Genomic DNA, 12441 nt, shown 5'->3' on the forward strand with positions numbered 1-12441 from the left:
AGGTTAGGCTTTTACAGTGATAACTGCATGTGGGACTCTTCAGGGCAGATGGTGTTTGCATCATAGTTGCTGTGCTGCTGAACGGGAACGTTGCCTTGGTGGGCCTAAGCCACTAGGAATACGGGCCAAGGAGGGGACGGAATCCAATGAATATGCAAAGTAATATTGTGATCAGAAATTAATGCCCTAATTTTCTGGAACATTTTGTGGAAATTTTCGCTGGTTGGTTAATCCAGCCCTGCTAGCGGATTACTGGTGTTGTGCTATAAAACCACTTCCCCCGCTTCCTCCGTGACAGCAGCAAACTTTAGAAAGTAGATTTACACATTTGGTCTTTTTTTCCTTTTTATATTCATTAGGGCAAAATATACGTTTTGGGCAAAGCAGCACAAATGGACGAAAGACTGAAATGAACATGGAACACACACATGTCGTCTGTGTGTTCCTTGTTCCTTTCTGCCTTTTGTCCGTTTGTGTCATCGCTGTGTTCGTATACACTGTTTTACCCAAAATGCACCTTTACCAACTTGCCCAATTGTCCACTCTGCTGCAAAACATAGGGTACCATTGACACTTCAGAATTTTTCCTGCTTCATACCTACTACATGCTATAACATATAGAAAATTCCATGGCTGTGTTTTCCTGTGGTTTTTATTTTCTGCGAGAAGTGGTATTCTAGTTGCAAGTAGAGTTTCTTGGTTCTGTAACATTATCGGGCACAGTATTATTACTTCGCTCATTGTCATTTCATGACAGAGCATTTTTTGTTCATTGTAGTGGATGAAAATAGTGAAAATAGGGGTTTATCTATTTCACGGATACTTTCAGCCTCTCGCAGGCAAAGGGATGGCACTGGCACTGACGGTGGAGCAGCTGGCGTTTCTGCCGCTCCGTCATCTTCCATTGATGGCGTCAATGAGGTGCCTCCATCAAGCCCATACCAAAGAAACCTACCAGGTAATGTACAGCAAGTCCTTTAGTGACATGGAAGTCAATATAAGATGTCAACAGCAATAAAATAAATAACAATCTCTTCAATAGCCTGACATTCCGCCTAAAAGCATCGTCAAGCATGTGGACGGGATCCTTGTGTATGTTCAACCACCAATAACGATCACTCAACAGCGCGCACATCAAGGAGGCAGGTGACAGAACCATCATGTTTACAATGAAGCGAACGCTAGCGTTTCGGTCCCGTAGATGGCCAGCTCACTGGTTCGCTTTCACTTTATTGAGAGCTGATATGTCGTGTACGTAAACCGCGGTCCCACCTCCTCGAGATGTTTTCACACTGGAGATGACACGCAGTCAAACGCACGTGGTGGCCAGTAGTGAAGCGAGCCGGTTCCAAAGCAACAGTCTCGTGGACACTTCACCCAGCAAAACAAAGCTATTCCTTGATATAGTGCGAGACCTAACTTTCAATAGAGCGTATCTTGCCCTACTTGAATCACAATAACACAGCCTCCTAGCATCTAATTCAGACAGTGTAAATTACTGAAATGATGCCACTTGTCTAGCAGCCATAACCTGCTTTGCATCAGTATTCTGTTACTGCCAAAAATTACCTAGTAATTAGTAAACTAATTGCAGATTTCAAGTGTAATTACACTATCATCAGCGAGCTTATGCGTTAGCTTGAGACATTTCGATTCTTGTGTAATGTGCTCCATGAATACTTACTCGGAATGAAACAAGAGTGAGTTCCTCACCTTGGCGAACAAGTGCATTGAAACTTTCTTTGATAAATTTCATGCTAACAATCCTTACTAACACTTACTTGTATAGTCAGATGCTTCTACTATGAATGCCTCTGCTACTAAATTTTCACCTCGGTGGAAGAAAAGGTACTGCTCTGATCTAACCTGATCGCAGACAAAATTATAGAGGCCTTTAAAGAGAAAGGGGAGGGCACTGACGGCCAGGCGAACAATAATGGGCCAACGGCTAATGAACCAGCTCAGTGGTTAGGGCACTCGGCTACTGAGCCGGAGTTTCTGGGTTCAAACCTGACCACGGCAGTTGTGTTTCGATGGAGGCAAAATGCAAGAAGGCGCCTGTGTGCTGTGTGATGTCAGTGCACGGTAAAGATCCCCAGGTGGTTTAAATTAATCAGGAGACCTCCACCATGGCACCTCTTTCTTCCTTCACTCTCTGCTTTATCCTTTCTGTTACGGCACGGTTTGGGTGCCCACCGAGATATGTGAGACAGCTACTGCGTCATGTCCTTTCTTGAACAACCAATTTTCAACCAGCAGTTATAACATTTGTGCAGCTGTAGCAGTATTTGGCGTCCAGCAAGTTTACCTTGCATCACTTTTGAGCTCATTGTGGAACATGCTATAATCCTCGACAAATTCAGGACAGTTGTATTTGTTCATTTGATTAAAAAAGCTGTAGGAAAAAAAATTTTTAACCAAGTGTCTCTTGAGAGATGAGGAATAAAGTTTTTTCTTTACGTGTGCATGCTCTGCTTTATTTAGGCCAGTAGGATGTGTGATGCTTTTAACAAAGGGACCTATGTAATTATTGCAGTCACACGTGCTTCATTATAGAGGCGTTTAACTGTAAAAGCTCCCGGTGGCTAGTCTAGCTGTCTGCTGCATTCTTCAGCTTGATTCTTTGGTTTCATGTTTGCCAGTGCTTAGCTGAGCATGTGGTGCGTGCTTTGTTGTGGGCTGGCTATATGCACTACACTGTCTTAACAGTTTTGATGTACATTCTTAAATTACAGGATAATCTTGCCAACTAAATCTTGTTTTCGCCAGTCTTTACAGAGTTGGATTTGAGCTCACCTCTGCACTATGGAACTCCAAGCTCTGCAACTGGGACTCCTAGATCTAATGCGTGAGTGTATGCGGGCGTGCATGCTTGGGTACTTGTGTATGTAAAAGCTAGTGAAGTATGGTTGCACAGTTTTCCGAAGACTGCTTGTAGCAAAGTTCATGGCTTAAAAAAATGCTAAAGGGGAATGCTGGTGCTTATGGTGCATCTCGCAAATGGTTTCGCAAAGGGGTGAAAGCTATGAGCGCAAGGTGATGGCTTCCACAGTTGCGCTGGTCTCGTGTGTTCGCGAGCCAACTGTGCAGGTCCAATCGTCGCCTCGTGCTCGTAGCTTCCATTCCACTGCGAAACTACTTGTGAGATGCAGTATAGTGTCCCAAGATAGCAGATACTTTTTCTTATTTTTTCCTTACACCTGAGCTTGGATAGTCCAGAAAGTTTCGTGAAAGTGGAAGACATGCAGCAACAGTCCACATATGCTGGGCACTGCTCCCAGTCAGGTGTATTCTTTGCCAGCCATGATTAGTTTATTACTTTTCCATAGGGGTGTGCCGATATTGAAATTTTCGAATACAAATGTAAAGAAAATATTCCTTCGAATATCTGTTCACTGAGAAAAAAAATCTGAAAAAGGTGAATAAGCAGATGTTGTCCTTATTTTATTTAATTCTTTAATAGTGTAGTGTCTTTGAAACTGAATTAAACAAAACTAGACTGACTCAGTGCCATACAAAAAAAAAAGGCGTATGCACAGAAATGTATACTGCTTGACTGATCGCATAGCAGTACGCAACCTGTAATGTAGTCTTGCAAAATGAATTGCAAACCTAAATCCATGATTTGACACATGACTGGCAATGAAAAATAACATGCTGGGTAGTAAAACCTCCCTAATTCAGATTTAAAGGGGTTCGAACATCAAGTTTTGATGCTATAATAAGCTTGTTATGGGCTTCCTCTGTATGTAAGGTCTGCCACGGTGAAGTATTGGATGCAACAAGCGCTTAAAATATATTTTAATTTAGCTCCAAAGAGTCCCTAAATGCTCTTTCTCACGATCGAAGCCCATCGCTAGCGCTATAGGTGGTGACGTAGAGCCCTGGGAACGATATCAGTGAACAGTAGTGACATCACAGCACAGTAATGTGACGTACTATGAACAGCGACGCGCGACATCAGCGAGGCGCTGCTTCGGCGACTCAGCTGTCGGTGTGCTGATCGGCATATATGCCGTCGCTGACGCACCAGCCAGCACCTTATATCGGTGGCCGAGTGAAACCCTCATGTCGATGAGACGATGACTAGTGGCTCTTGTTTACACCTTCCCCGTAATACGAATAAGCGAAACGAGCGACTATATTTCATATGTTTACCCTTCGGCTCACATGCAATACGAATAGGCCTAACAAGTCCGCCGGGTTCGTGTGTGCAATGTCGGGAGATTGTGGAGAGTGGGTTCACAAGTTTTAACGAATAGAAATGGTCATCGAGCGTACTTTTGACAATAGTGACCTGAAATCGAGGATTGTTTACATCTTAGGACGCAAATACATCAAGCGGGAAGTGCCGCTGCTAGTTGGTGTGACCCAGTCTGTCGGTCAATGCTGCAGGCGCCCGCGGCGGCAGCTACAGTCGTCGGCGTCGCTTGAGGGCAACAAATTAAGCCATTTCATTCATCTCAAATGGGCGCCGAACATATCTCTAGATAGACCAATTAAAATGCAAGTACTGGACATGCTGGAAAAAGCAAAAAAGCAGTTACAACGAGTCAGAAATGCCGGTCCTGCGCGTTGTCAACAACCTGGTTATGAAGTGTTCCCCAGGCTGACACTCGCATTCTTCAGCGATTATTGCAAAGTTATTGCACTGCGCAAACAAATAAATGCACAACCGGCACAAAAGAGAAGAGCTTGCTTAACCTAAGTGGAACGCAGCTTGCAATTCATGCCGAACTAACGCGCAATTGCTGCCTGTATACAGATGCAGATATGTAAACAAAAGTAACGCCGAGATGCAGTCGTCGTCATGGGCACATTCCTGGAGGAGTTACGTACCCTTGCGGTTAATTCTGAATCCTGTACAATTTCTGGAAGCATTCATTTAGCGAATACATGGACTGTTTGCTAGACCAGCAGCAGATATCGCAATCAGCAGCCACGGGACCCTGAGCAATCTCGTGGTGCGGCTGCGTGGGCAGCGCAAAGTGAAAACAGACGGATATTGGTTGGTAGGAAAAGTGAGGCATCGTGTCGCTGTAATGTGACCAGGGTAAGCTATGGGCCACCGACACAGATGTCCGCCGAGCATCGGCGTGGCAAAACGAAATACAACGCTGAAACCGCGTTGGCATACGCGGTATGGCGATTGAGATCGGCTGAAGCGATCCGCTTGGTTTAAGGACTCAGTGTCATTCCTCGCTCGCTGGGCTTTTTTCAACATACCGCTGTATCGACCAATTAAGTTTGTTGGCACATGATTTCGAAAGGCTCTGCTATGCACAGCATGTGTACGAGAGCAGACGACGCAGCACTCCGTATGTCACAACTTCTGGGGCCCACGTGACCAGCGTTGCTGCTCTTCCCTGATCTTGACGTCACAGCAAACCCCGGCGCTCAGAAACCGAAACCGAAATTGCTCAGTATAAATAATGCAATAATATAATTACCGCACATATATGAGTTGTGGAGCATGTATCACGCGTCCTGGGACAATACACAACGTTTGAAACAAAGAACAGGCCAACCAAAAATTTGATGTCTCCACTCCTTTAAGGGACCGCAAGAAGTTTCTAAATTACTGTATCCAAAGGTTGATTTGTAAAATGCGCCCTCTCCTTCTTTTTCACTCCCCGGAAGAGAAACTGTGGAAAACATGAAAATGCAGGGAGGCCTTGTAAGGAGACTTCATTGCATAAACAGCAAAAAATCAGTGATGAGCGCACAGTTTCGGCATGCTGCAAGAACAATGCGGACGTAAGCGAGGGGAAAACACATCGGTGTTGGAATAGTGTGACTGCTTCTAAAAAGCAAAAAGAATGACCAGCGATGCCCTAGTCGGTGTCCGAGAGCGGCACGCAACTGTGTGTGGACAGCTGGCGAATGCATGGCCAATAGCCGCCATCGTCGCGAGCTAGCAGCGAAGCTGAGAAACTTAAACTTGGTGGCCAGGCTATTTTATGGCCTAGTGACAGACTTAATCGTCGTCACGCCTACTGTTACGTGCCCGTCACAGGTGTACAGGCTACAATGCACCATGCAATAGGCAAGATTTTTACACAATTGCTTTCCCTGCCAGTGACATCTCAGCTCCATCGAAAGCCCCATGGAAAATTCTGCTAGCCAGCTTTCTAGCATATCATAGTTGACTAAATCGATATAGCGGAGCTCACACTAGAAGAGTTGCAAGGCACTAGAAGAGTTGTAAGAGCAACAGTACGAGTGCCATGGGTGTGGTTTTTAAGTTTGTAACACATTATAGAAGGATCAAACAAAAAACTGTGCGCTTTCTTGTGATTGTTCGAAGCGAGTGGTCGGCCAGCAGCCAGCCCACATGTGGCAGAATTTTGCATGAGGTCCAAGCCTAGCAGCGTTCGAATGTCACCATTCCATGCAATAAGGGATGGAGAAGAAAGTGAAGAGGGCGCCTTTGTACTGCTTTCCTGGCACTTTAAACTTAATCCTTGTATAATTTGCCCAGATTTTGTGGTTTTGCTGCGGTTGGTTCTATGATGTGTTTGACTCTATTAAACGAGCCAAGTATCAAGATTGTAATTAGTTTCTTGTTTAGATAAGAAGAAAAGTTTTAACAGCGAACTACTTTTTTGTTGTGGAGGAAATCTGGGCAGCGGTTGTGAATGTGGGCAGAGCTTCACTGCAGACTTAAGTTGTATCCAACTCCATTTCAAAATGCACTGAAGCAGTTCACAATGCATGTAGGTTTATGTAATAGGCTACTAGTTTCTGCGCAGTGCATTGCTTCTCTCCATATCTATGTGGGGGATTAACCTTTGCCAGAGTCCAATAGTGTGGGCTTCCTTGTCTTTGAGCAAAGAATTGAATGCAAGTTTGCAGGCTAGTGTATTAACCAACATGTTTTTGCAGTTTTTGCATTTTTCCTTCTCTTTTTCCTTTTTAAATATGCCTCGAGCGTTTATCAGTCATTCACATTCTGGAAAATTAAAATAGGTGCATTAAAAGTTCTTTACCTGTGACATTTAAGCTAGCGGTAAAGTTACAAAATTCATGTTTTCTGTGCTCTCAGGAGAGGAACACCAATCAGGCACAGGACTGATATTCGAAATGACCGACGCATGCGGCAGGTTGCGATTGGCGCCAGTGATGGAGTAAGTAATCTGTTTTAACTTATTGCTTGTTCTATTTTTAAAATAAACTAACAAAGATGATTAACTAAATGAATATGTCAGAGGTGCTTGTATCAGCCATCAAACATATTCAACAGGTAGACGTGTGTATACATGTAGTGTGTGCTTGTGGAAAACTACTGCCTTTATGATGTTTGATTCAAATACACTTAATATTTCAAGGAAAATGATAGTGATTATGTGCCTGGAGGGTTATGGCACCAGATGAAATGATTTTATGCCTTTATTTTTCAGAAATAAATTACTCTTGAAAATTTTCTTGTTTTGTTGTCTTTTTTATTTCTTAACATGACATGTACTGTTGCTTATAGTATATTATGATGTAGTGGTCGGGTTTAGAAAATTTTTGTGCACATGAAAACTTATACATTCTTTTATGCAACGAGATAAAAATAACCACAAGATTTTATTTTGGAGATTTTATTAATTTAGCACTTTGAGGAAAGATGTGTGTCTGTAATATATTTAAGCAATTTAGCAAATGTTTTAACTTTTGCACAGGTGCTGTTAAAATTAATTTGATTGCATGGTTGCAATCTATGGTTACTGCACAACACATAGACATCAAATTTTGCGCCAACCTTTGTGGAAATTCCAAAGAACTTGGGCACTGTAATTAGAAATAAAATAATTAAAACTTTGAAATCTACTAAGAATAGAGAAAAATAACGTGCATATTTGTTTTTGGGATGCCAAAATACAGGGGACATGAAAAATTCATCTGTGCAAGTTTAAAGTTACCTAATAAAATTTGGTTGAAGACCAGGTTCGCCCCTTAAAGGGACGTCTTCAGAAAAAAACGTTTTGGTTATCTGTGTGCGTGGCTGGAAATTTCAGAGTTGCCAGTTTTGTTTCAATGTTTTGTCCATTTTTGTCTATCTTGCTTGGTTCAGTTTTTCCAAGCCATGCATTTGAAATGTAGGGATGTTTTTGTGCACCTATTTGCCTCCAGTATAGACATACAACAGCACTGTAAAATAGGTATCCCATATTGCTCACAATGATTCCTTTTATGCAATGAAAAAAACAGTCTCAAATAAAAGTTTTGAAATGAAAAAAAAAGAAATACTACTTAGAATCTGTTTTTTTTAAAATGAAATTCAGTGATTGTAACAAATTCGAATCCTATTTGCAACTATAAACTGCTATAAAAATAGTTCAGCTTCATTCTACATATCGTAAAGCATATCCATGCCAGATTTGATTGTGATGCACCAAGTGTAAGTGCAAGAATGTTGTGCACAAGTAAATTGATAAACAAAGAAAAATGCGTTCCAAGTTATTCAAAGAGACGGTGGCAATGCAGCTTCTGGGAACATGAAAACAGTTTTGAATTTCCTTTTGAAGCTACAAAGCTGCTGGAGGACTCGTCTAAAATAACAAGGCTTTTCTACCTACCTACAACGCCGCAATGATGGCAAGCACCACTATTCAAATTTGTTACTTTTCTGAAAGTAACTCGATTCTACTCATTTTGCAGTTACTTGGCATGTTTGCATCGCAGTTTTCAGTAATTTCGTGTCTATATTCAACACTGGTACAGTCGAGCCTACATATAACGGCCCCACTTAAGACGAACTTTCGTTTATAACGAACGAGACGTGTGCGACCGTCAAAATATACATTATTTGAATGGCACAAGATCACGTATAACGAACGTCATTAAGCCCTGCTGATCGGTTACAGTGAACAGACGGCATAAACCCGGCGCCGTGACGCGAGATAACCTGCCTCCGACCCCTTTGTGTGCCCGGCGCGCGGTATGTTTCCCCGAGCCTCATCCCAGGCGAACTGCCCGCCCCGCTTTGTGCCGCTCTCATGCGAACTACCCTTTCCCTGCCGACGTGCCTTCCAAGATCCCCCTTCCGCCCCTCCTCTCAACCCCGCTCCCTTCTCCTCACTTGCAAATCCGCGCGTGAAGCAGGCCTTCCGTGGGAGCCAAGAGGTGGCTGCAGTAGCGCTAACGGATGCTCCTGATTGGTCTCTTCGCTAGTGCTGTGCATCTGTTTGATTGGCTTGATTGCTGCCTGTGCACGTGTGTGTTTCGTTGGATCGTAGAGAAAAAAAAAAAAACTCCATGCGTTGGCTTCGTTCAAATCTTGGGCTCTGCTTGTAATTCGGTATGGCGGATGGGGACACCGTGTCCATTTCCATTGTATTCAGCGGTAGAGATGATGAAAGTGGCCTGGGCGGGGGTGACGGCCACTTGCGTGCGGAACTGCTTCCGCAAGGCCGGCTTCGTCAACACAGTGTCTGATGCCGAGCCTGATGCTTCGTAAGATGACCAGCCCGGCGGCAATTTGTGGCAGCGCGTCGTCGACTCTGACATGGGGGGTCGTGACATTGGTTGTAATGATTTTATTTCTGTCGATGACGACACTGACACCGCGGAACCATGCACGGATGGGGGCATCGTTTCTGAAGTGCGGGATGAGAGTGACATGGAGAAATCAGATGAGGATGAGACTTCAGAGCCAGCACCCATAAGTGTGCCTGTAGCAATGGGCTACATACAGAGCCTCAGACAGCTTGTCTATGCCAAGGGCCTCCGCGATAGCATGCTTCTGCTTTAAATAAACTGGAAACCTCCCTCATTGGATCTGCGCTGCAAAAACAAACATTCATCACGGACTTTTTCGCAAAGAAAAAATCTTGTTTTGGCAAGCAACTGTCTTTAAAGCTGTGGTCCACTTACTACGAACTTCGGGATATAATGAACGGACGCCGCTTGACGTTTATGTTCGTTATAAGCGGGGTCGACTAATATACTGTTGGACATGAAAGATGGCTTACACGTAACCAAACAACCAAAAATGCGATTTTTCCTGTGCACAAAGTGAGTGGCCGAACTCCAACTTGTCTTGCCTGGGAAGTTAATGTGACAATCCCTAGATTTAAGCATTGATTGGCCTCATTTAGCTTGCTTCTGTTTAGTACTGTGCATTTAAGACCGCACACAGCAGAAACAGCTATTTCTGGCAATGTATGCATGAGCAGAATACTTACCTACTGTACCTTTCACCTTGTTTTCAGATGGTACATACCATAAAAACCCGTATATAATAAGAGGTTTTTGTTTTCTATATTTTAGTATGTCAAGTTCCCACCTGCAATTATTTGTCGACCCAAAGGATTTTCCGCCCAAATATTCAGTTCCGATTTCGTTGCTATTCAGCACTATCATCATCATCACGGTTGCAGTTAAAGGTGATTCTGTCTAGAAGTGTCATTGGTTTGCTGTTTTGATTTCGATGCCATTTCATCATGCTGACCTCTGAAGCATGATGTTCAAGCCTCGTATGATGTCAGGACCATGAAAGCAGTCTGAAAAATAATTGTAGCTGTAGAAAGCATTGGCGCCGCATCAAGCACTGTTACCTTTAATGAGGTAGGGAGTGGAGAGAGAGAGCCTGCAGTTACTGCGGTCAAATGGCTGAAATGGGCCTCCCCAGCCACACTCTGCAGTTGGATCGTGGATGCATGGCATGGCTCAGCATTCTTCCGAATGTGGTGTATGGAACATGCTTGACTGGCACAAATACTAATATCGATGTAAAAAATATCTCTGACAAGGACTCTTGAAGGCAATACACCTGACGACAATGCAGTGCAAATAAATGCTGTTGTTGAGCTTTCGTCACTTGCATTATATGTGGGTGAACTTTTTTCTGTTTTTGCTATCCCTAAATGACACTTCATATTTATATGCGGGTTTATATTATATGTGGGTTTTTACGGTACTTTGGTTTTTCTTGTTGTTTGAATTACAAAGTGCAATGATTTCCTTTCGTCTGCTTCTGCTGTCTGGTTTTTGTGGACGCGAGGGGAAAATCCTAAACACTGCTGTTATGGTTTTTGCATTCGTCAGTTGAGCTGGCAATTGTTGCTATTTGCCAGTTTTTTGACCATGCTCGTTTGTTTTTCAGGATACAGGAGAGCAAACTGGTGCTGTAGCCACCAGCGATTCTGGAACTGGCCCTCAGCTTGTCATATGGGGCACCGATGTGGTGGTGAGCCACTGCAAAGAGAAGTTTAAGCAGTTCCTGCGTACCTTTGCAGAAGTAAATCTTGCCACTGATGAACTCATGGATGGTGTTGACCCTGTGCAGCCACTGTACTTGCAGAAGCTTGAAGAGGTAGGATCTGTTTTATGGGTACTACATAGTTTGCATTATTTGGAGAAGCTTTAAGTGGTAAAATTCGTTTGGCATGAAGTGTTGGAGTTGTTTTAGTGTTATGAAACAAGACAGCAGTAAAAGGCATTGTTGTCTTTTTTCCTTCTCTTTAACAGTTGTATATGCTGGAAGAGCCATTCCTCAATGTTAACTGTCAGCATGTGGCCAACTTCGATGCTGACCTGTATCGGCAACTCAAGTGTTATCCCCAGGAAGTGATTCCCACTTTTGATATGGCTGCCAATGAGGTATTCTTTGAGAAGTATCCTGATGCACAACTGCCCCATCAAATTCAAGTCCGTCCATTCAACTCTGAGAAGACCCAGAGCATGAGGTCTCTCAACCCAGAAGGTGCATTTGTCATTTTTTAATGCAGAGGCTTGCTTCATGTCCTTGTGTGCCTGGCATTTGGCATGCTTTTTTAGTGTTTTATTTTTGGAGGTTGATTTTCTGATGAGGTGTCTCATTCAGTACCTTTTAATTATCATTTTTTGCTGGGTAACATTTTTTTTTTTTTTCAGATATTGACCAACTGGTTACGATCTCTGGCATGATCATCCGTACCTCCAACCTTATCCCAGAGATGCGTGAAGCTTTCTTTCGCTGCACAGCGTGTGCATTTGTTGAGGCTGTGGAAATTGACCGAGGCCGCATAGCAGAGCCTGTGACCTGTCGCCATTGCTCAGCCAAGTACAGTTGCACCTTGATACACAACCGCTCACAGTTTTCAGACAAGCAGATGGTCAAGCTGCAAGAAGCACCAGGCAAGAGCTCTTTTCTCCCCTATTTCACTGTTACTTGCAAAGCAGTGTAGAAGTGCTCTGACCCACTGTGATAGCTTAATGGTATTGGCGTAAGCTTCATTTTTGTGATTTTGATCCTGCTAGAGTGGCTACATAATGATAAGCGAAGTGGATAGGGTAAGCAAGTTGCAAAAGTGTCATGTGCTTTGCTTTCAGTGTACATTAGCAACTCCATGTGGTTGGAATTGAGCTCTCCACCACAGATTGCCTCATAGCCTACCTGTAGCTTCGGCTTGTAAAAACTTATCAGTTTTGAGTAAATTTGTTCTGTGCAGGATGTGTGTGCATGTGCGCTTG

At 43.4% G+C, this 12441-nt stretch overlaps 1 protein-coding gene across 4 annotated transcripts in view; it reads left to right on the forward strand.

The window, feature by feature from the left end:
- dpa (disc proliferation abnormal) overlaps positions 1 to 12441 on the forward strand; it is a 69442-nt gene that overhangs the window by 17768 nt on the left and 39233 nt on the right. For all 4 annotated transcript variants that reach the window (XM_077647247.1, XM_077647249.1, XM_077647248.1 and 1 more), the window contains exons 6-11: positions 830 to 958; positions 2770 to 2848; positions 7046 to 7127; positions 11093 to 11302; positions 11458 to 11692; positions 11863 to 12105. In XM_077647247.1, coding sequence (XP_077503373.1) covers positions 830 to 958; positions 2770 to 2848; positions 7046 to 7127; positions 11093 to 11302; positions 11458 to 11692; positions 11863 to 12105 — 978 coding nt within the window. The remainder of the gene's footprint in view (positions 1 to 829; positions 959 to 2769; positions 2849 to 7045; positions 7128 to 11092; positions 11303 to 11457; positions 11693 to 11862; positions 12106 to 12441) is intronic.

Source organism: Amblyomma americanum, chromosome 1, assembly GCF_052857255.1.
Source record: "Amblyomma americanum isolate KBUSLIRL-KWMA chromosome 1, ASM5285725v1, whole genome shotgun sequence".
In the NCBI taxonomy this organism is placed as follows: domain Eukaryota; kingdom Metazoa; phylum Arthropoda; class Arachnida; order Ixodida; family Ixodidae; genus Amblyomma; species Amblyomma americanum.